Source organism: Pectinophora gossypiella, chromosome Z (assembly GCF_024362695.1).
Source record: "Pectinophora gossypiella chromosome Z, ilPecGoss1.1, whole genome shotgun sequence".
Taxonomy (NCBI): Eukaryota; Metazoa; Arthropoda; class Insecta; order Lepidoptera; family Gelechiidae; genus Pectinophora; species Pectinophora gossypiella.
Genome location: NC_065433.1, coordinates 7454276 through 7479637, shown reverse-complemented (window position 1 = coordinate 7479637; position 25362 = coordinate 7454276). Strand labels below are relative to the sequence as shown.

General features: G+C 42.1%; 1 protein-coding gene across 2 annotated transcripts; it reads left to right on the top strand.

Annotated features, from left to right (window-relative positions):
- The first annotated feature begins 203 nt into the window (after positions 1 to 203).
- On the top strand, positions 204 to 24808 carry LOC126380770 (mucin-5AC). 2 transcript variants are annotated; one of them, XM_050030369.1, is made up of 11 exons: positions 204 to 238; positions 463 to 547; positions 14803 to 15765; positions 15996 to 16175; positions 16418 to 17052; positions 19788 to 19897; positions 20203 to 20312; positions 21117 to 21242; positions 22909 to 23098; positions 23231 to 23389; positions 23468 to 24808. In XM_050030369.1, the coding sequence occupies exons 2-11, from the start codon at positions 528 to 530 to the stop codon at positions 23684 to 23686; spliced, it is 2712 nt and encodes a 903-aa protein (XP_049886326.1). In that variant the 5' UTR covers positions 204 to 238; positions 463 to 527; the 3' UTR covers positions 23687 to 24808. The 2 variants fall into 2 exon arrangements, with proteins under 2 accessions (XP_049886326.1, XP_049886325.1); XM_050030368.1 differs by having other exon boundaries at positions 211 to 321.
- Positions 24809 to 25362: the final 554 nt, after the last annotated feature.

Genomic DNA, 25362 nt, shown 5'->3' with positions numbered 1-25362 from the left:
GATGTTTGTAATGGCAAATTTTAATACTTAAAAGTATGCAAAGATGAAAGTTTAAACGTAACGAGATGATGATGCTGTAGCTGAGGGTGTAGCCAGGAGCAGCGGCGCCGGCGCTCCGAGGGTGCGCGGCTGCATGCGCGGCGCGAGGTGGGCGCGCGGCTATAAGTAAGAGGTGCGCGCGCGCCGGCGAGGTTAGTCGCCGTCCGCGTCGCCAGTCGACAGCGGTGTCACCCCTCCGGTGCGTCCTACCCCTGCCCACGATCCCTGCACGCATTCGCCTTTCTCACACGACCGGCGATCCTCGCTTGCGCAACCCGAAAGGTCGCCACAATTGGCATTTAAACGCTCTCTGACATTAACGTTGCATTTAAATGTGCGATGCAGCTTCCCCGTTGAGCTTTACTGTCGCAACTGTGTGTCGTTTGGGAAAGGCGCGGGTGCTGATGTGAGTCTCTGTTGCAGCCCGCAGTGCGAGCCGGCGCCCCACGCCACCAGCACCCTCACACGCCGCCGCAGCCGCACGCACCATGTACCTCAGGATAGCGCTGTAAGTACCAAACTATCTACCACTGAACTGTACACCTAACATACACACTTACACCTGTTTACTATGATTATAATAGATACGATGAATTCATAAAATCGTTTCTCTATTTTAACGAAATAAATTTACGAGTAACTTTAAAATAATCGATAAGTTAAAGAGACGTTAAAATTTAAAGATACTAATTATTACACTACACTTTCTACAAGCAATGTTCGAAACTTGGAGTACCTTAGAATAGTAACCACCGGCGAAGATATCAGCTTTGTCACTTTCATCACATATTTGTGCAGGTGAATAGTGAGTACGCAGGCGGTTTTACGTAATAAAATATTCGGGGATGTCTCCGGTTGGACAAAATATGATACTGCGAAAATCCTATCTGATTTCTCCTGTGGAAATCAGGTTTTCATTGCTCAACGGCAGTCAGCTGGCATCACGAATGAGGGCGCGTGTTTCTCAATGAAGGCTGCGAAACATTGCTTTTAAAATATGCACGACTTTGCCGCGCGCATATTGTCTCCGCGCCTTCGCCGCCGCGCCGCCGCCCGCCCGCGCCGCCGCCAACCCGCGCACGCGCTCTACGCACCGACAACCACCACTTACAGCATTTCCTATAAACTACCACTTAATCAGTATTTGCAGAGATTTATTTCAATTTTTATGTAAAATTAATATAATACGCGTCGCTACCGCAAATTTGCGGCGGCGCACAGACGTAAACTTTCTGCAGTAAAGCTTAATTTTATGTGCAATTTTCCTCTCATGCACAACTAGATATTTATGTAGATAGTGGAAGATGCGACAGACAGACAAACTCGCTGCTCTTAGAGAAATCTTGCATGGCTGCATTCATTACAGGGTCTTGTGGAATGTAGTGGTAGCTTTTAGACTTTAAATTGTACCGTCTTTGTAGCGTCTGTGACATTGTATACTTTCAATCGTTTGATTTTACAACATAGTGTACTAGGTAATGCAATCATATTATAGGTTTAAATATTATTATTCACACAAGTATTAAAAACAATACAAACACATAAATTATAAATAAAATACTTCCTTCAATGAGGCAAAGTGTATAAGCTAAAAAAATACGTTTTGTATGATTAAATTCAAGTCGTGAAGAAATCAATTTTGTAAAAGAACATGCCTACCTAATTTATTTTTGCGAGTTATCACGCCGCGTTCATAGAGGCGTAGGTAGGCGAAATTGAGCAGATGATCTAACAAACTTATTGTTGGAGCTTTCTCTCATATTGTTAGCGACATAGGTGCTAAGTGTGAAGATGACGTCGATTTATTACGTGTGGTAGACGGACACCTCCATGGCTCTAAACTATAATTAAGAAAGTAAAATTTAGTAAAAAAAATGGTAAAACCTTTGTGGTTCATATCAGAAATTAATTACAAAATTTACAGCACCACTCGACCACCTCTTTTTACACTTATTATTTGATATTGGTAAAACAATAATCCTCCATATTTACCGTGAACTCTTCTGAAGTAGAAAAAGCTATTATTCGCAATACAGACATTAAAGTACAATTACATATTGTAATTACTTAGGACCGGACGTAAATTTACAAGACTTTCCCGAATTTCTTGGCTTTGCCAACCCTAGCTGTAATTAAAGGCATTCTAAACGGGAGAAATCATTGATGCTGCTTAATAAGAAGCGGAAGGAAACTCCTTTTACATTCATAGACTGATACCGGTAATGTCTATTTGGTGGGTAGACCCTTACCGTCGTCAGAAGCTGCTCCATTTGATTAGACTTTGACTCAGGTAGGATTTATAACTGAAGTAACTGTAACTTCAGTACAAAAAATAAGTTTTTTTTAATAGAGCTGAGGTCTACCTGGACATCCAGGAGGTAGACCCAGGGCAACGTCTCAGAGTTGACTTAGAGTAGTTTGGTACACGAGTGGTTTATACGCACTCGTAGGTTATCAGAACATCGTCCATAGTCAATGAAAACACATGAAAGTATTTCGATGTTCGATCTTTCTAATACGTATTTTATCAGTTTATCAGTTATTGAACGAATTTTCTATAAGGTTTTTCGTCCCCGTAGTAATAATAGGCGACATATGGTTAAATTAATTTGCTTTAACTTCATTTAAATTTTAATACAATTTATAATATTACTTCTAAAGTGTATTTGTTACTTTTAACTTAAAACAGTAAAAATATGTTATCGCGTTTACCGTTTCATATAAAAGACATCAACGCGTGCCTTCCTTGGCTATAATAATCGTTAAAACTTTTTTGTTCAATAGTATAATAAATATATAAATTTATTCATAAAAGCAATATTTGAATGTATCGATAAAAAAGACTGATGTGTTTTTTTAATATTTATACTGAAATAAACTCTCGAATAATTGGCCGTAAGCGAAAATCGAGGTGTGAGTACAGATATTTCGATTATTGATGGTTATTTAAGGATTAAATGTTTGTGTAGCTTTAGATATTAATGTAAAAAATGTACATAAGTAGGTATACTTAAACGATATCCGTGAGCACAAGGGCGTTATAATTTCTTACAACGAACCAGTTGTGTAGGTATTTGTGGTTTGATATGTCCTCCAAGACGTGATTTCATTTGGAATCGGCGAGTCATTTTCCTCCAAGTTCTGAGAACAGGCTTCACAACATTTTGATGATTTATTTTCACATTATGCATTAATTTATTATATACTTACATTTTAGGCATGAGTTATTGTTTGCTGCATATGGCATTTAACTACCTGGCCGGACAAATGGAGAGCGCTCTCACCCGGTTAGAATTTATTGTATCAAATACTAGGTATTGAAATGGTGAGGTATGCGTCGTCAGGTACAAAACCTTTTTATTTTTTTAAAGCCTCTTAAAGCTAAGTTTCCATGATTTAAAGTAACTAGGTATTACACATAGATATTTAAAAAAACATAAAGTACTTTTTATTGCTGTAATTTTGTTAGTCAGTTTTAAAAAGAATTTGGATCGATGTTCACAGGATGTGTTTTCTCAAATTTATTGGAGGCTGTACGTAAGATCGTTGACCTCATTCGGGTCCTCGCCTGTCTAATCCAGAAATTCTCGTTCTGTTTGTGTTTGATATATACTAAAAGATATTGGCTGCAGTTACTTATTATCTCCGTTAATGGCGGTTAACGAGCTGCGTTTTTAGTCTGATGACAAAAAATACACATTTTATTCTATATTTTCGGACATCTACGATAGGTACTTAAATGGGGTGAGAGCCGTGGTAGCCTAGTTGGTAGAAAGCTTGCCTCTCACTTTGAGGTCGCAAGTTCGAATCCAGCATTGGCCTATACCAATGATTATCGAATTTGTTTTCGGATTAATGTTTGGATCATAAATGATTATCACGTGCTCAGCGAGCTCCCGAGAAATGCATTTTCGGAGGTATGTGACCTAACCTGTATTGGGTTGGTTTTCCCTTCGCGGGTTAGAAGGTCAGCTAGGCAGTCGATTCTGTAAAAAACCGGACCTGTCAAATCTTCAGGTTAGGTAAGCAAACCCTGTGAAAAACGGATTATTGCTAGGGACATGATGATCTACGACAAGTAGTCATATCAAAATTCTTGCGTAACATTTTAATAACGTGCCTATATTTTTTTTCTTAGTCACTTCGCGCGGTAACTAAATGAGAGTAACGCTAAATATAATAGGCATTGTTCATTCTTTGCGAAGAAAGTACTTAGATCTTTTTAATTTCTCGTGTGCGGTAAATATTACGTTTATCTAGATAAAACCTTGCAGAATTGTTTACAAACGTAATGTTATTGTTATTGTGCGACACTTCCTAATTAGGTAATTTGAACATAGCTATGGTTATTAGAATTGTTTCACTTTCGCTTCGGGTCGACGTAATGCTTGTCACTCGTCGTAAATGCAAAATTGGTTTCGGCTTTTGTTTTTGAATACAAATCGTCTGAATTTCTCCTTAGCGGCGCACAAATTTTTGATACAGACTTAGCACATGCGGGAAAGAAAGTCCAATTTATATTTACGACGCGATCAAATAGCACATAAGATACTGTAATGATCCGTGAGGTGTGTTCACGCTTGTAAAATGTACACTCTTTATTTTTGTAATTGCAGTTATTTTGTGCTTTTCCTTCCGATGCCGGCGAAGGATGTGAATACTTGTTTTTAATTATAAGTAGTTGTTGCTGCCATTAAAAGTGTTGTAATGATTTGAATAGATCTTTGGTGAAGTGAATATGAATTGAATAGAAAGGACGTGGCCGGTCCACTTAGCATATTTCGCCATTTATCGAATGCGCAGTGGCAGCATCCGGCCGTCCAGTGGCCCGGGCGTTCGTCGCGTATTGCTGCGCGGATGTGCGCGAGCCCGGCGGGTTTCTCCGGACGACTGTTGTAACCGGGAGCCGAACAAGGTTCCATATCCACACGATTGTTTACTATTCCTTCACAATAATTTACTTTCACGACACATTTGCAAGAGCTGTAACTTAATTACCAACCACTAAAGGTTACACCTAACAAACTATCTAGGAGTGGCTGGAAGATATCTGTTTTAGAGATAAGTCCACCTTTTGTTACATCTCTGTCATGGTTTCATGTGCATTATGTCAGTAATCACACGAGTATTATTCCTTAAATCTATAAGATGACCTTTGGACACACATCTAAATTCTTTCGTTCGGACTTAGAAACAGATTAAAATGTGTTACAGTATCCAAGGCCGAGATCAGTAGGTTTGGGTCTGCTAGCTTCATATGGCCTGTGGCCTGTGGCCTGACAATCTAGTCGGTGTAGGTACAGGCCCGGTCACGACGCCTGCTCTCGCGCAAACACGCCTTCATCGACCTTCACTTTCGCTTTTCATTACAAGTTTTTTGATTCTATGTATCAGGATTGTCTAGAGGCGGGCTGCGTCCAAATTTTTTGTAACTTAATTTCTTAGTTTCTTATTGATTACTTTCGACTGACGTTAAGACAGATTTGACACAAATGAATGTACCTCACGAGTGTTAATCAATAAAACATTATTTTTGTAATTATACGATTGCCGCTCCGACTAAGTAGACTTCATAATTATCACATGTCCATCAACCGTCAGGTCGTGATACTTAATAGAGCTTTGATGTGATGAGTAATGTAACATGTAAGTAACATATGACATGCCCCGGAAACTAGTCACTGGCAATTAGAGTAGTTATATAACGCGGTCCTCGGGCTCCCAGCGCAGCGCGGGCGCACGCTGCGGCGCTCGAACACTCTCGCGGACGACTCCGACCTTCACTTTCGCTTTTACGTGTCAACCCATAGATCCCTTCTTAAACATATACACATGATAATAGCCTTGTTGATAGCTAAATGATCACTTAAGTGTTTTAGTGCTATAGTTATCAATACTCAGTCTTCTGCACATGTATTATTCATTATCAAGAGAGAGACATTGTTGCATTTATTCGGGCGCAAGTGGCGCGCGTCGTCGTCACATACTCCGCTACACCGGCACGCAGATGTTACGTCGGACGCCCACTTTCGCCTCTCGCACATCAATGGCAACGAAATCAACCTCTGCACTATCCACCATCATGCACTGTCATGATAATGAACTTACTCTTGCATAACATGCCTTAAAGCCATTATTACATCCGATGCCCATCCGGCCGTATAAGTTAAGCCCATTCTTTTTAATTACCTAAATTCGAAAGACGTTACTCACAAGCATTGTTTTATTACTTGATAACTAGGTAACGATTATTAGAAAACTAATTGCATTAAGTCTGATTACATAGACAGACCCCAAGTATAGACACAATGAGGCAAACGCGATTCCGTGGGAAAATACATTGGTTCCAAATAAAAAAAAATACACAGACACAGAAATTCTCATCGGTCGTTCTGACAATAGACCTAAGTTGAGCTAAAACTAAAGATCTCGGCTGTAGCACGCGGGTTGCGCAACGGTGTGCTGAGTGTTTGTTGTCCAGGGCACAATGTATCGAGTGCGAGCGTCGAGTTTGATGTTAGCACTTTCTACATCTATGATCCGATATGTCAAGGGCGGCCGGTGGCGGAGGACAGCGGCGGGTCACGACCCGCACTCATCTAATCCTTCCATTCTTACGCAATCCTCAAAACCGGTGTCGGCCGCGTTGCCGCTGCTGCTACCGCTGCACCCGCGCTTGCGATACCGCCTCTAGATATCTTATCTACTCACTCGATACTATCGCATGAAATTCTTAGCGCGAGGAACCTGATTGGCAACCATGCTAATAGTTAATCCAACAAAAATTGCCGCAACACATAATAATTTCAGCTCGGTCAAGCTTGTAGCGGAAAATTACAGGAGCATTTTTCTCGGCACGTGCGCCTTCTGTGTAGTTGCAGCCGAATGATGGAATCTATGGAATGTTGCAATGCCACTCGAGTTTATCGATGCCGCGCCCGGAATGCGGCCAGGTCATACTCTCGATCTATGTTTTGCATTGTTATTTATTAGAGAACATTCGATAATCGTGCGTTCCATGATAGGCGCCGAGTTACCGTATGAAAGTGTTGTAATAATTACACTTAGATATCTCACATCATGAAAGTAATATGCAGTAGACGATCAGACGATCGGCGCGTCGTGACTGGTACGCATAAATCGGTGGGTAATAACAATAGCTGATGGTCAAAATATCGTCACGCCGGCGATGACCGGAGCGAAAGGGAAGGAAGTATATTAATTGATGGTGAAAAAGTGATTGCTGCCGGTGGTTTATAGCCCAGCTTACACAATAGGGCGCACAAACACTCACAGCGCGCTATTACCGCTAGATTTGTGAGAAAGTGATCTTGGAATGATATTGCGATTAATATAATTCAGTCATAACATATTTCAGTTACTTACTCAGCAAATTTATTGTTGGATCAAATTTAAGAAATAAGTACCTAAGAAAATATCTTAGTTAACATTTATCTCTGACATTTATAAAAATAATAAACTTGTTATTTACTTAGCTGGTTTTATGAATAGTTGAATAATTTATGACTAGTTTAGATTTGAGAGAATTTTGATGTGACCAGAATGCAAATTATTTAATGTAGTTTTTTAAATATGAATGCATGCAAGAACCACGTGTTTGAGTTTAAATTAGGTAGTTAATTATTTGTAAAGCTGACCTTACTGGTAGCTTGGTGCAAGGCGGAATAGAATCGAGTTACTGCTCCAATTGCGAGCATACCTTGGTTATACATAATAGGTCTATATTGATGAAATTCTGTAATAGCGAGCCTGACTGGATGTCGCTGCGCCCGCGCCTGTCGCGGCGGCTCGCAGTCGGGCCACCGACATAATCGGATATTTATGTGTATCTTCGCATTTTGTAAGCGTCACTTTCGGCGGCCAGTTTCACTTTCCGCCGATGACCTTTCGAAAAACGCGCAGTGAGATAACGTATGAATAATACATTCGAGTATTTGCGAATTGCAATAGTGATGTCCTTTCTATCGCTTTATCACGTCCGTTTTTATTGGGATTTCTTCAGTAGCGTTCCCACTTTCGCATGTTGTTGAGACAAATGTATTGCGTGAGTGTCATAATAGTTGGAGAAATCACCAGGTGGTCCTGAACCTGCGCCTCGTAGATAAGATCAGCGCTGCTGCGCAGGCGCCGCGCCCTGCGTGGTTGCTGAACGCCAAGACGGCTGCGGCAGGCCTGACCTTGGCTCTTTCCATGTCCGTGAGACCACATGCCGTGAACGTTACGAAATACCTACTACTCGTATCTGTAATCTGATTAATCGCTTAAATACCACTACACAACGCACATTATTATGTTAATACGTATATCGACATAACTCGAAGATGAACCTTAAAATAAACTTTTATGTTTGTATGGAGGTTGAAAGCTGAAGGGTGGGGCAGGCTCTGTGCATAAATTAGTACCTACGCATGAACGGTTCCTGTTTACGAAACGTGTTTTATGTGTCGGCATTGTGGTAAAAGTTGATTTTCTACCTGAGGAAGCGATGGTATTTAGCAAGTACATTGTCCTTGACATGCGTTTTAGGGCCTTAACCGCCAATTTCGGGAACTGAAACTGAAGCATTGGAATTTTTGGTTGCGTATTTTAGACGGTTTTTTTTTTAAAAAAACAAGTGAGTAATGTGTGAATCAGAGGGTGTAATGTATTCTGGTGTGGCGGCAACGCGCTGGCAATGGCAATATGTAGTGTCAGCCGCAGTGACTTGTGATTCCGTTCGTGCGCCCGCGCCGCGTCGCGCCGTCCGTACATATAAGTATTTCACTAACGCTAAATCATTCACTAGTCGCCTGCACTTCGCATATAAATCACTTTTTAGCTTAAATTATGCCTTAAAGAATTCCAAAAACTCGTAATAACTTACTCATATTATGAACACGGCATAACATAGCAACTAGTTTTCAGACGCAGGTCTAATGGATGATGCAATTGGCAATTTATGAGACGAAACCGAGACGCCTACTTCGGAGAACAGTAAACACAGACGTTTTTCGTAATTTTCTACTTACATGAATTCTTGCTTGTTCACTTTCCACTGAGAAATACTTACTTATTACGAGTTCGGGAGATTGCATTAAATCTTTTGAGATTTACTTAATTGTATTTCAAGGTTTACAGTTAAACGAAACTATTAATTGTTTAAAAAGTGTGTATTGATGACTAATTTATCCCTGAACTTTTGTCCGTTTTGCAATGGAACTAGTTATTGTGATCGCTGGCATCGATTGCATTGCAAGTGACTGATAGAGGCGCGCGCGCCGTGTTAGTGTGCGCTGCACGCCTCTGGTGTTAATTATTACGTGACCACCATTTAGCCTAAACAAGGGTTGATGAACTGTAATACCGTTCGACGTATGATTGATTACGGTATTAAAGTCTTACGAGTACTCTACGTATTATTTTTTAATCATGTAAATTGGCTATGTTCTCTTTAACTCAGCTTTTCAATCTCTTTTATGGCGTATTGTCTTGTTACTTGCAAGTTGATTCTTGTCATTTAATTGTAGACTTTTATTGAAAGTCTAGTCCATGCTACCTAGGCACAAAACAAGACCAAAAACATGCTGTTACAATGTGGCAGTATGTAACGAATAGTTCTTTGTCTAGATTATCCAGGTTAGTCTTAGCGGTAGACAATTGCCAGTATTTTCTCTCAAAGATGTTAATCTTTATTATGCTGTCAAGCAGGGAAGCCTGTCTCGGCTGAATAGGGGTTAAAACAGCCATGATTGTTATATGATTGCCAAGTCTGCGAGTGGGCAAATGTTCTAACGTTCATTATCCTTTCATTTTGAAACGTATTCATCGGCATTATTATATCATTCATATTACTCGTTTCTAAATCAATCTTTGCTTAATGATGTTTAACTATCACACTTTCACGTTCAAGGAAGTTAGGATTGTTGAGATTCTTTCATTTTGATCCGTTTTCTCTCACGTTTATTAATAGTGCTTAATTCCAGCGGTTTTATTTTTATTCGTTGGCGAAGTAACAAAGGAGTAATGGGTCATTATAGAACGGTAGTTAGGTGGTTAAATGGCCGCGTGACCACTAGCAAGGAATAAAAGAGGACATAATAGGCAATTGATACACGTACTGAGTATGCGGTACGTTCACTGGTGACCTCGCTGACATGAGCGGCCGCGGACCTTGTGGCAGGACACAGCGACTACAAGCCGCAGTATTGTCAACGTTGTCGCCAACCACCCGATACCCGACACCGACTGCATCACGCGACTCTACCAAGGAAGTTTATCAAACAGTTTCAAAAAGGACAACTTAACGGTTCATGTGACGTGTGCTTCATTTTACAAGCGCTATAAACTTATTTGGATACACCGTGACGCGCATAAGATTATTACGATTAACTACGAGTAATTTTATGTACTTACCTACTTAGTTACGCCAATACAAATAAATTTGTTTGAATACCTCTCATTTGGTCATTATGAATTGATGATGCAGTGTCCTAACTAGATAGCTTGTCTGACCTACCAGCAGACGCACAATGTGTAACTTATCAATAAATTTTATTCAAAATTCCAAAGTTGCAAGAGCTTGCGACATCATTAATATCATTATTTAGTAAATCTTTCTCAATAATATTTTACTGTTGTAACCTTCAACACGACTTTGCTGATCTGAATAATCAGTCAAAAATATTTCATACAATAACACTTTCTAATAAATAAACGTAAATTGTGGTAAGTAATTACTCAAACAGTTTAGCAACACTTGTCTGTGTGCCTGCTTGCCTGGCCAGTAGTGGAGTTCACTACCGCCAACTACCGCCGGCTGACTTCGTGACAAATGCTAATAAAAGTTTTTAATTCCATTTCCTACATATAAAGTTAAACGATTCAGCGGTTAGCATGATATGGGCATATAATGAGGAGGGTTGAAAGGCATATAACGAGGAAAGTTAGGAGTATGAATGTGGATGGATATTGGGGTAGAGGATGACCCAGGAAAGTGTGGATGGATTGTGTTAAGAAGGATATGCGTGTGAAAGGTGTAAGTACTGAGATGACGTCTGACAGAAATGAATGGAAGAGGAATATATGTTTTATGAGATAAGGGCAGGAGGATGATGACGAAAGTCAAACGAAGTATGAAGTAAAATACATTATCCGTTAATAGGACGTCATAAAAACTTTTCAACATTTGCATCGGGAATTGAAAACATCGCAATGTCGTGGAACAATTAATGTGCAATAAATTAAAAAGACTGGTACTTAACACCAGTTGACAAATATTTAACGAGGACCAGTTCGTTACATAAACTCAAATCCGGAGAAATTAGTTTACGCAGGCAGATCCGGGTGGCTCGGTGGCGGCCGTTTTATATTCAATCGATTATCTACTTAGGCCTAATAGAAAGGTAATCATCATACGAGGCGAGAGCACCGCACTCTAATATATAATTCTTTAACAGACAGCAACGCAGAAGCGTCTGGTTCGCGGAGCAGCTATCACTTAATTTATTGCATTGAATTGAGATAAACACTCGCTACTTCAACCATGGCAAGGCTTTAAGATAGTAGCTATCCTTGCGGAGCTGGTTGAAAACACTTTTTGCATAAATATCGAGTGCCTAGCGCCGCCGATTGGGCGCAAGTCGGCCACAACTCGAATAAATGCCATACTAATGTAGGAAGTCATAAAATGACAGTTTGTGGTGAACTGTGACCCTGAGACAGCCGGTCTCTTGCCAGGACTCATCTTACGTAAATTATTGGCATTTAAATGTTACGCACTGACTAAACTAATAGGCGCCTACTTACACACGGCGGCGGTGTATGAACAAACATCTCCCCAGATGCTCGTTGCATTCTTCTTGCATAAGCAGAAGTCAGACTCCTATTAAAAATTCAAAAACAAACACACTTACAATTTCTTCACCTCTACTAAGCCTCTACTTACAAAATTAATCTAATGACGTTTTAACCTCCACACACTATTTTGTTAACAATGGTCTCAGTGTTACTAAGCTTTTGATTACGTAGGTAGCTACCAACAATTTTATAAATATGTACAATTTACGCGTAAATGCAATGAATGTGTGAGAATTGTAGAGTTCTTGACCTACTCGTATGCAAGCGGTTTTGGTCTCACGGAGTACAATCGCTAATGCTGTTCAAACGGCTTTGATCGTTTAATTCTCAGTTTTCCGGCAGGAACTCCTGTGCCCTCTGTGTCTGGGCACAGCAGTGTACCTACTGCAGCGTTCCTTAGTCTCGTTATCTGTTTGTTACGCTATTTTTTATCCCCGCTTGTTATCGCATTGTTTGCTGTGTGTAAGTAAAAGTGCTGCGTCGATTGCAGCGCGCCGTTTCTACTCAATGTTATCATTTGTCTAAGCATTTATATCTGCAATCGGGTGTTTCATGGTCGTTCCAGCCAACAATGACATAACTAACAATGCGTGAAGCGGTTGCACCGCGGTCGCTGCCAAGAATCCACCGCTCGGCCATTAACCGACTAATCCGACGTGTAACTTAATTAAGAAGTATAATGAGCTTAGCCTTGCGCCTACTGCCATTAAAGACATTGGCTAATCATTGACATATTATGGTGTAAGTTTGTATACAATTAGTCTTAATAGTAATATGTCGTAGCAACTACCTTACCATTCTTCATTCGACTTCGTCACCTCATATTTGAGGTCTGCGTGATTTCAAATACTTTTTCCGTTTATAAAGTGGGTTTGTAGTTAGGTAGGTTCGAAGTGATGTAGAGTTCCCTTTGTGCGACCACGTCGTGTGTGTGCGCCCGTCGGAGGAAGCGGCGGTTGACGAACCCAGATGCAATCTGCTCACGACAAATGAAAATTACGTTACAGTTGTTACGACAGTGTGATGCACTGTCAGTTCGTGACGGCTAAATTACTAATGTTTTAAAAACAAACACAACGCAGCTCCATGAGGGTAACAAGCAACAAACAATTTCTGACAATTCTGTGCATTTATAGGTGTCAATTGTAAAACAATATAATAAGTACCTATTTCTCTTTCTTTGTTTACGAAATTTAGAAAATCTTAAATTAATTGTTGACATTTTGTTGTGGCAATTAAAAACAATTTCTTGTCAATAATTATTACTTGCGGTGCACGCAACGCGGTAATTGTTCTATTGAGTTTCGGCTAGGTGGTAGGTAGGTACCTACGTAGAATGTCGTGACGGTAACGAGCCGGCGAAAGGCTGCCTAGTTATTTTAAGGCACCGTTTAATTCGACAATTGTTGGTTTCTAATTCCTCAACAGGAACCACGCGTTTGTGTCCGTACACGTTTTTATCTCGTATTTTATTTATGTTAATTTTAAATGTACTTAACTAAAAATTCGATAATCGCAAAGTGAGGACGATGGAATTTATGCTTCCTTATACCCATTAACCTTTCATTTGCTGCTATATTACTGCATTTAAGTACCTACATACATGCAATTGAGGACCAGGTTGCTTGGTCCTTCCTACATCCTGAGTGTGTCCGCGGCGCACACGCCGCACGCTCACCTAGCCTTGCGCGCGCCGCGACCTTACATCTAGTGAAATTAAACCGGTACGTGGGTACCACTCCGGTTGAACTCAACCACGGAGGCTGAATGTGTGTTTTCCGACTACCGACCATTTTGTCCTTTTTAATTAGTCCCACGACATTGAACTCATGTCCACGGAATGACGCATTCTCCACTTTGCCATTTTTGATATCGATAGTACTTAATTTTAGCCTATCGTGGTTATCCCTCGATCGTTTTCCGCGTGCCGATGCAAGCTCCACAAGAAATTGTACGGAAGCGGTCGCCTTCCGACTTCGATATAATTAGATTTATACAAGTAAACGAGCGTGATTCATATCGGAACATTTTATAATGCTTTTACGGTGACAAGTTTTTATAAATCGAGTAACTACCTATCTACCTACTTACTTATTTCCTTTGTAAATTATTGTGTACAGCGTGTGAGGCAGTGAGTGACACATAATATAGAAAACATTTTGTGTGGTCAGCAGACAGTTGTGGTGTGGAGAATTGAGGAAAAATATAATAGTGCCATGAAGACGTAACCGTAAGAATGTATTGTTGGGATGGGCACGCGCAGGCGCGGCGGGCGGCAGCGCGGGCGGCGGCGGCGCGGCGCGTGAGAGTGCCCGCAGAGGCGAAAGTGATCGTCATGTCGCGTTGCTTCATCGAACTGCACTTGTGCGGAATCGGCATGCGTAATAATCACCCACGCTCCGATTTTCGCCGGCAATTTCTCACGACCACATCACATTTGCAACTATTGCACCGCTGCAATGCTTGTTTTGTAGTCATCTAGCAATTGTTCACACAATTTCTTTGCTTCGTGTCACTGTGTTAGGACCGCAAAGCAACATATCGATCTATGCAAATGCAATACTTACGAAACAGATAACTCGCAAAAACCGTGCATAAATTATAGTTCGATGGCAGATGCCACTCTGAGATATATTGTGTTGTAGTGTTTTGAAATGTTTATGTTAGTAATTATGCTTTGTTCTGAATGCGTAGGTACTGTAAGTGAGGAATGTGATGATGAAACGTTCAGATGAGTCACAGCAGCTCGTGGCGCGGTGGGCGGCGGCGGCGGCTGGAGGCTGCCCCGCAGCTGTGACCGCCCGCCGTCTTGCTGACTCACGGAGCACTGACTCCGCACGCACCGACGCAATGCTTTCGTAACTTAATAAGGGATAAGCATCTACAACTCTCCTTCCTTTGTTCCAGATGTTTGTTGGTTTGCTCCGTCTACCGGGCACACGCCGACGTGGACATCATCACAGAGCCGCGGCCGGGAGAGGAGTACGTTCTAGTTAGTTCTGGTCAACAAACACCAGTAAGAAATTTTGAAACCTCTCATAAAATCCCGGAGAAGCATCCGCAACATCGCTTCGTGAAGCCTGACGATAACAATGAAAAGATTATTAAAAAGCTGCATAGCGGCAAGGGCAAGCACCCCACAGAGGGCATTGTCGCCATCGAGGAGGATAAAAAGGCTCAGTTCAGAAAGGGGCAGAAGGGTAAGGTGTCCGAGTCGATAGAGATCGACATTCCCGTGTCCAAGCTTGAAGATATTAAAATAAAAGAAAATATACAAGATGTGGAAACGAATCCGAAGATGGCGGTCGCGTTGGAGGCCATGTCTGAGTCGGGCAAGCTGAGTAACCGAGCTGCCACCACCACACAGAAGCCCGTGCTAACCACCACGCCGCCCGTCACCAAGGGGTTCGACTATATCCCCATCAACTTCGACAGCATCGACGACATTAACTCCGGGCTGCTGTCCTCTAACGTGCAGCTGGAGACTGCCGGGTCGGAACAAAAACAACACTCGCGTATTCAAGTCAAAAAGGGCCCCAACGGTCAAGACTACGAGTACGAATACGTTTACTATTATTACGACGAGGAAGACAAGGATGGTAAGAAGGAGGGCAAGGACTTGAAGGAGAAGCCTTCGTCGACGACGGCGGCTCCGGTGCACAATTCGCACGACGGGCCGGGCAAGGAGGACGAGAACCAGATAACCAAGGAGAGCAAGACGAAGAACAAGTACAGCACCATCGACCGGTCCGGCGGCGCGACGACGGCCGCCCCTGACCAGAACGAGGTTGTGCCGACGTCGAGCCGGCCCCGCCAGCGAGGCCGTACCGCCGCGCCTGCTCCCGTCGAGGAAACCGTTGAAGAAGACAGGTAATTACACTACTCAATTATTTATAGGTACTAAACATTACAACAACGATGATTGGTGTATGTTCTGACGCTCTAGACATAAAGAAGGCAGTTAGAAAACCTTGTGAATGTTCGAGCTAGCGACCGATTTCAAGTGAAGTGTATTTGTGAATTGTTTTTCGAGAACTAGTACTTATAGAGACCGCTATACATATATGAAAAATTGTGATTGACGGGGGATTTCATTTCAGACTACCATCAAGCACCCGTTTCCCCCCAAGAGGCCGCAACTTAGCTGCCGCGAGCTCGACCACCTACGTGCCCGAAGTATCCTCGGAGGCCGTGAAGCACCGCGGCCGCTCGCACCAGACCGACAACATTGCCGACGAGTCCATCGGCCAGACCAGGAGCAGGACACGTGCTCATGTTAGGTACTTACAACAACAAACCAATAAACCTCAGAAGACCCAAATTCGGGAATATCACAAAATATGGCGATTTAGCTAAAGATACCAAGAAACTCAATTATGCAGTCCGTGAGTTTATTGCATGCGAACAGTCTATATTACGAGATTAAAACTGGCACTGATTCGTTTTAACAACAAACATTATTTAAGTGTTATAATTGTGACAAGTCACCCAGTGTAGTTAAAATATATTTTTTTTGTTTCAGGCGCCCTAGCTCAGAACTTGTCGATCTCGACAGTTTCAAGACCCACTCGGGAGATATCCCTGTCCAATACAAAGAGCCCCCCACCAGGTACTCCGCAGAGAGCAGGACCACCACTGACATCCCCGACGCCACCACCACCATCAAGGAGCCGTCTAGCTCCAAAGACTCGCCCAGAGAAGGCCACAGTTTGTTAAGCAACGTGAGGTTCCAAGAAATCCTTGACGATTCCAAACTGCCGGCGGATTACAAGCCGACGACGACGCCGTACGAGCTGGACACGACCGAGTACACGACCATGACCGCTATGGAGAAGGTGGCTCTGGATCTGTACGCGTATTTGGCGAGGGAGAACCTGAACAACGAAGTGAGCGACCCAGTAGATTTCGACGGCACGACCACCACGGATGACGAGACGTGGACGACGGAAGCTATGAGCACGACGGAGGAGGCGACCACGACGACAACGACGACCACAACGACGACCACGACGACCACGCCTGCCCCCACCACGACCACGGCGGCGCCCTCCACTCGCCCCTCGCGGTTCAGGGGCCGCCCCGGCGCTAGAGCTCGCACGTCCACCTCCCCGGCAGCCGCTACTGAAGCACCACAGGAAACTTCAACCAAAATACGAGGTAAGTGATGGAACTATCTACGCCTCGATGGTGGAATTATATTGATTACAATTATTGGAGTTGTAAATGTGACTCTAACTTCAAGTAAGTAATTTTGTTCAGTTTGGTAAACACAATGTAATCAAATACGAATTAAACGATTTGGGTTGTTCTTGACTCTTCTCGATCTTCTCACAAATATTATTGAAAGTGGTGTGCGTGCGCTACCTAGTAATAATGTTCTGGTACAGCCAGGGCGAGAGTTACAGTTTCCGACAAGAATACTTCGACATTGGAAATTTAATTAGATATTTTATTAGCAATAATAAACACATTAATCTATTTTGCAACGGAATTTAGTCGTAAACTGCTACTGTGATTGTGAAATATTAATTACTGCAATGCTTTGCGACTGTTTTGCGAATGTGCATTAAGCGACTGTCGATTTGGATTTTGGGGAAATTCTCAAATAGGTAGGTACTACTCTCCCCAATTAAGACATTTTTCACCATTTGCTAGCGAAATGTCTGATACGCAATCTACTACGCAAGTTCTGAAAAATGCTATCAGACAATTATCAGCGATTGTGAAACATACCCCTAACTAAATAAAAAAAATACATTTTTCGTCTATCTTGTGAGTTGTGAGGTGGATGACTAACCTCAGCAACCCTGGTGTCAGGGTTATTATTGAGCCGCCAAAAGCTCCTGTCATGGGTCGTGTAACGACTACGTACTTACATTAGTAAGTAGAAACCGGGACCGAGGGCTTAACGTGCCTTTCGAAGCTCGGATCGTCTTACTTTCGGCCAATTGGGTGATCAGCCTGTAAAATCCTAACCAAACAAAAAGTGACTTCGGTAATATGTCCCCACCGGGATTCGAACCCAAGAACACCGGTTTGAGCCCAACGCCCAGTCACTGGACCGCGGAAGTAGTTGTAAAAATCTATTACCACATGTACCACGGCCTCCGTGCTCACGATCCGGAGGTCCCGGGTTCGAATCCCGGTGGAGAAATAGCACAAAAATTTCATTGTGATCCCTAGTTTGGTTAGTACGTTAGTATTATATAATCTGTGGTTAGGACATTACAGGTTGATCACCTGATTGTCCAAAAGTAAGATGATTCATGCTTCGGAAGGCACGTTAAGCCGTTGGTCCCCGTTACTAATTACCAATGTAAGTAAGTAGTCGTTACATGAGTCATGTCAGAGGCCTTTGGCGGCTTAATAGTAACCCTTACACCAGGGTTGATGAAGCTGGTAATCCACCTCACAACCCACACGAGAGAAGAAGAAGACAACACGTATGACAGAGCATCACATTAAAAGGCTCGATCAATTAGGCAATTTAATCATTTGAATCAAAGAAAAATTTCGGGAAAATGCGCAGGAAAATTAAGCATCCGTACGACGCCAACACTAGTATAATTACAAATATACATACAAATGTACTTACTTATTCTGTAGTAGCAGTTTCTCACACCGTAAACATGATTGCGGTTAAAGTGCAATAAAAACATTAACTACAGCTTTATCTGAGTTAACTCGCGCGTGATCGCTTGTCGTACAGAACGCTTTGACAATAGCCCTATTGTTCTAACTACTTAAACTATTTGTTTTACAAATTACATTACTAACTTACAACTTACAAAAAACAACCTTTTTGTACAATAGTGTAAAAAAATGGTAAATAGGTATAGTTTTTGATTGATCGATACAGTCGACGGAATATTAGAATTAGAGGTAGGTAAACCTAAATAATATCGTTAAGATTCACATGACATTCAGAAATTAAATAAAACACTTGAACCACGCCACTTTGACCAAAAAACCAACAAAGCCCTTTCGAGGGCATTCACCCTGTGGTTCGAATCGCATGCAACCATCGATGTTGACGTGTTCAGAATTCTGAGGAACTTACTTCAGTTATTTAAACAAACATATATATATAGTATATATATTGTAATGAAAAATAAAAAACCCTATGTTATCGCTTTAATTTTTGAAATATGATCGTTCAAACACAAATCGTGCTCAAAAACGCACTAGCTCTGTGTTCAACCTATGATAACTTTACACTGTAGTCAAATATCGATAAACAAAGCACTTAAATAAATAGCTTTGTTTATTCTAAACATAAAAAACAACACTTGACAGAGTTCTAATAACAAGTTGAGTCACAATGAATGGTTTCGTCGAACTCGAGCCACGCCGCACGGCACCGCGCTAAGTAGCGAAAACGAACGGGCAAAGTTGATTCACGGCGGTCGGCAAACGGGGCAAAGTAGCGCGCAGGTCGAAGGCCGGGCGGGCAAGCGAGCGGATAAACTCAGGCTTATTTGAAATAGGCGTAAATAGGCTACCGGGGTAAGCAGAGACTATAGAATTTCATTTGATTCGATCCTGACACACTTCTCTTGCTTCCTCCACATCCACAAATCGCTTCATACACGCACGCCGGTTCAGAGTAGATCGTACTAAACATTTTCTAAGGACATCTCCAATTTGGCCAATGTAAGTCCTAGGTCTTCCTCCGCCAGCCCTACCATCAACTTTTGCGTTATATACCGCTAATAGCACTGAGGGAAATCGTCAATCACGCCGGCGGGGTCCTGAAGTATTTGCGGAGGACTACGTCTCAACTTTATTTTGCTCTGCATATTTTATAAGGCGAATGATATCTGATTTTATATTTAGAAATACTTACATCATACGTGGCCGATGACTCATGTAGAATTTTATATTGTCACCAGGTCGCTTCGGCAAGCCAAACGGAGTGCGCAAGACCACCGCCGCCGCCGCCAGCGCTGCCGCCGTCGAGTCCTCCACGGCTGCTGCTGCTGATAAGCCGCTGACCACCAAGGTAAATATAACCTTTACGATTATAAATATTACAATTTAAAAACTTTGCGATCTGCTACAAGCGATTTTATGCGCTGCGAGTTTATTGTAAGATATTATTATCATGTTAAAAATTAAGAAGGAAATATCAATACTTACCGTAAATTGTTTTAGTCAATATATTTACATATATTTCCAAATTATATATAATAGTTCGAATTAGCAACACGATAGTTATGTATAGCGTCTATTACGCCTAGAAAATGTATGTGAGCAATCGTGTAGTACGCTCACAAAAGGGTTTAAAATGTTGCTCTTTATTTGCAGCAGGCGTTTGGCCGCCGAGGCTTGTTTGCCGGCCGCACAAGGCCCAGCTCCACTACTCCGTCCCCTGCTCAAGACTCCAGCAGCTCAGCTCCTGATTCACCCGTAGCCAGGTAAAAATATTTTCTTGGTCATCGTCAATAGGCTTCTCTGTTTCGCAAAATATTACATTAAACATAGTTACCGCTTCATAAATACAAGTAAATAGATCATACTTCAGTATCTGAGTAGTTGAGGAGCTCGGTGGCGCAGCGGTAAACGCGCTCGGTCTGCGATTGTTGAAGTTAAGCAACTTTCGCAAAGGTCGGTCATAGGATGGGTGACCACAAAAAAAAAATCATCTCGAGCTCCTCCGTGCTTCGGAAGGCACGTTAAGCCGTTGGTCCCGGCTGCATTAGCAGTCGTTAATAACCACCAATCCGCACTGGGCCCGTGTGGTGGTTTAAGGTCCGATCTCCCTATCCATCCATAGAGAAGGCCCGTGCCCCAGCAGTGGGGACGTTAATGGGCTGGTGATGATGATGATGATGACTTCAGTATCTCTGAAAAACGATTTTTTAACATTATAATATTTAGGCTTCTTACCTAACTTTTTGATATTCTTGTGCCATCAATGACGGACCTCATCAACCCTGGTGTCAGGATTACTATTGAGCCTCCAAAGGCACGGATCATCTTAATTTTCGGATAATCCAGTGATCATCCCGCAATGTCCTAAATAAACTACTCACTGGGAACCGAACTAGGGATCCTTATCAAGAGACCAACGCTCTTACCACTAGACAAGGAGGTCGTAACTTTTTTAATGTGAAAATTAAATTGATTTTGAAAACATGACCGAAAATGGGCATTCTCGACGGAATTCCTAAAGTTGGAATGAAAAGAGGTAGGTTATATGATGTTATTTTTTCGTTCAGGCCCCGGCTTCGCCCTGGCCTGCGGAGGACGACGACCACGAGCGCAGCTCCCGCTGAAGACAGCACTGCCGCCGGCTCCAGCGCGGAGCCCTCGGAAACTACCCCCACACCCGCTAAGCCCAACGGGTAAGTAACTCCACCATCATCATAACGTTTATCACAACATAACATGACTAATTTAAGAGTACTTACATCAGTAAACTAGTCGTAACCGGGACTAACGGCTAAACGTGCCTTCCGAAGCACGGATCATTTTACATTCGGAACATCGGGTGTTCAGTCTGTAATATCCTAACCAAACAAAAGGTGACTTTTGTAATATGTCCCCACCGGGATTAAAACCCAAGTCCACCGGACTAAGCCCAACGCTGAGTCATTGGACCGCGGAAGTAGTTGTAAAAATCTATACCACATGTACCACGGCCTCCGTGCTCACGATCCGGAAGTCCCGAGTTCGAATCCCGGTGGAGAAATCGTGAGTCCAACGCTTAACCACGGGACCAAGGACCCCGTTGAGCCCTGATATGAAAGCTACTAAACCGTCACCCATCCAACAGATGATCACTCCCGTCATTGTATTTTTTTATCGGTAACCATCTACAAGCACAACTGTGCTTTGGGCCCAACAATTTTTTGTAGGTGTTTAATGTATGCATAAGTACTAAAAGTTCTTAATACGTCCATAGGTATCCCACGTATTTACTTGCACAGAACAGCTAATTGTAAATACTAGTTAAGAGTAGTAAAAATGAATTTTATTTAACGTGCAGTAGGGCAACACTGATGTTTATTGAACCAATCACTCTTTGTTTGCTTATATAGGTATACTTCCTGCATTGTATAGTCATTTTTTCAACGCTTAAATATCAAAGAATAATAATAAAACTGCTAGTTTTTTGTGTAAGTACTTTAAACAGCTGCAAAATGCCTAAGCCTAAGTAAGTGACACGTAACATATTTACTTACTTCTAAACTTCTTCCTTTGTTCTATCTTGTTGAAAATTAACAATAAATATTTACTTCACATTTAATTTAAAAATATTATTAACTTTGTTGTTAATGTTTAAAATTCCTTAGTTTTTTGTAATCAAAAGTCAAATACTTACAAAGAAAAATTAAATCTTTTACGTTTTCTCCTACAAGTTTTTAAAGAGTGGTACTGATCACTGTGTATGTACTTACTTAATATTTCAGTATATATTTTAAGGATATCTCGAAGTACACGCGTCCATTTTAAGGTACCACTACTGTGTTGACACAAAGAAATGCATTTCCAATGCAGTTTCAATGCAGCTTTGCAAGACGAATGAGTTACGGAATACTCCTTCATATCAACAAGTTGTCTTTACTGTCGTTTAGTACAGACAAGAGATTGGGCGTATTGATTAGTATGGAAATGTATGTACTAGGTATATGAAATGTCCTAGTTTCGTAGTATATAGCTGGCAGCCGGGGTCCGGCAGCCGCCTCCGTCGCCGGCTGAAGTTAGCCGCAGAGCGTGAACGGGATACGCCTGACCTGCGCTGTGCGCTTCGCACGGATGTTGCAACTGAATTATTGATTCGGAAATATATAAAAATGACAACAACCTATAGTTATAGTACGTCATTGGCATCAGTTCTATTGATTCCTTGCACCGGGAAGCAACAAGTGATACTTAACTCCCTCGTAAAATTTTGTTCTGGTGCGTGCCCTTTGCGTGGGATAATCGTTTTGCAATGCATCCGGCGCCAAAATTAGCCAATATAATAACGCGGTTAAAGAAGGAGCGTAATAAAATGGCTGTGTGCAGACGAGGCAGGCCGGGGCTCCGCACGCCGGCGGCGTCGCTGAGGCCGGGCGCGCGGCTCAACCTTCGGCCTAACGCACGCCCGCGGCCCGGCCAGGCGGCCGCCGCCGCCGCCACCGCCGCCACCGAGCCAGCGCCTGACACCGCAGACACCTCCGTGTCAGACGCGCCCGACGCCGAGCCTGAAGCTGAGGTAATATAACATTCCATTGCTATACCTCTACATTTCTTTATGAAACCGAATCTTAGTTTTTCATAAATAGGTCACCGTAAAGTTGGTGGGTACCTACAAGTTCGGTTGTTCATGATACGTATTCGTCCACAGGCACCATCGACATCGTCAGCGTCGCCGGCGTCGCCGGACTCGTCGCGCAGCAAGGTGCGCAACCGGCTGCAGGTGTCGCCGGCGCCGAAGCCCCGCGTCGCTGTGACGCCCGTACCGCGCCGCCCCAACCCGCTCCTCAAGAGGAAGCTCAGCACCGAGGTACTATCAATCGCCTGGTCCCTTCTTTTGTGACAACGTAAGTTTGAGCGAACCCTAACTCATTGTTTTGATGTACAGGGTCCGACCGAAGCGCCCAGGAAGACATCATCGGAGACCACGGAGGAGAGCACCAGCGACGAGAGCAAAAGTGAAACAGAGACGGAGGGCGGCGGTGCGGAGACGACGCCGACGCCGCCGCTGCGCGGACTCGACGCGCTGTTCGCTCGCCGCCGCGCCGCCGGCGGCATCGGCGGGCGGCCCGCGCGCCCCGCCCGCGGCGCACCCTCGCCCAAATAAACACCCCCCTCTCCTCACATCCCTCCCTCTCCTTCATGACTGCTCAAATTTACTGAAAATGCAACTATTATAACATCTTAATAATGAACGTGAGGTTGTGCTGTGCGATTTTGCTCAAAAGCGACTTATACAGGTGATGAGGAACAAGGCCGAATTATTAGAGTTGTAATGCTGAAATAATTTTGCAGATTCTGCATTTTCAGTGACTAGCGCAGGTCATAACGTTTAGTCAATTTATTCTCCAAACGTCTAGATGTTAGCAACGTTTAGTTATACCTAACGCCTACTTTCAGAGATTTCAGTTTTAGTTTTACTCATGTAATTAATTAGACAAGTTATTCTTAAGTTTTTACTTTCTTTACTTTATACAGATCTCTCTGTTAAAATCAAGTACCTATCATTAATTTTGCAACGTAAAGACTCCTTTCCATGAATTTAATTTGTCACCTTATGTATATATTAGTATGTAGTGTTATTGTCGTCCGCCCGACGGTCGGGCCGCTCGGCCTGCCTTAGTGTCCGTAGTGTCTGTCAACAGCTAACATTCAACACCTACCTATAGATTCATTAACGTATAATCGCCAAAGTTTTTCAAAACATAAGATAAAGTTAAACGTAGATGTGAATGGGTACAATTATAGCGTACTCCATATTTTTTCCAAGTTTATGCACAGTTTGAGCAAGTAATATATGTCGTCCCTTGTAGTAAGCTTCTATCGATTTATAGACCTCTCTATTTTAATTGTGCCTATTTTATGCACATTTGAGATAAGTCAAGGGAGCTGCACTGAAAAAAAATATTATATTAAAATTATATATATTATATTTATAACTCGTTGTTTAGGCGAATATATTTTTCTAAATTATTTTTTCTTAATATTTACTGATTGAAATTAAAATTTGGTTCCTTCTGGTGCAATCATCAAAGGAATTCATTTTGCCTCTATTTATTCTGATAAATGAATTTGATTTAGGAAGGCTTTGTAGAGAAGTCGTTTAGTTCCGTCATCAACATCGATATGAGTTTCGTTTGCTGTAGCACTGATAGCTAGTGCCATCGTGATATATTGTGTATCTTTTGTAAGTGTGATAATAAACTTAATAATAAGACCTATTGTTGGATTCGTGTTTTATTTCTTCGTCATATTTCCCTGTTTGTTTACGAACTGTTAATAGAACAAGGCGGTAACATCACTTGCACTATCCTGATTTTCAAATTTCACTAACCTAGTGCTACGCATGACCAAGGACTTTTATTAGTTATGTAAAAGTACTAACATTATATTTATAAACATTTAAGCTGACTAGAGAGACAGGCTGATCGTTAGCCAAACTGCTTAGCGTGATAAAGATCACACCTGTAAGTGGTGCGGTTACTTACTTCTGTAAGTAAGTACTTACAAACCGCACCACTTACACGCGAACTTTTATTACAAACTTATTTATTGAAGGTTTGATGACCGTGTCAAAAATAAATTACCTAACTAATAGGTAAGCATGTAAGTGTATCGTAACAATGGATTGGACATTTGACTAGCGCGTAAATTGATTTCGGCAGCATTTTGTAATTAAGTATATACAAATACACGCCTCGACACTAGGAGTTTTCGAAATATTTGAAGTATACATCAGAATTCAGAATTGACGCGGTGTTGGAAACCCCATCATTAAATGAA

Coding starts and splice junctions, on each gene's coding strand:
- LOC126380770 (XM_050030369.1), top strand. CDS start 528: ATGTACCTCAGGATAGCGCT. Junction 21,243..22,908: donor ACACCCGCTAAGCCCAACGG/GTAAGTAACTCC, acceptor GGCTGTGTGCAG/ACGAGGCAGGCCGGGGCTCC. Junction 23,099..23,230: donor ACGCCGAGCCTGAAGCTGAG/GTAATATAACAT, acceptor ATTCGTCCACAG/GCACCATCGACATCGTCAGC.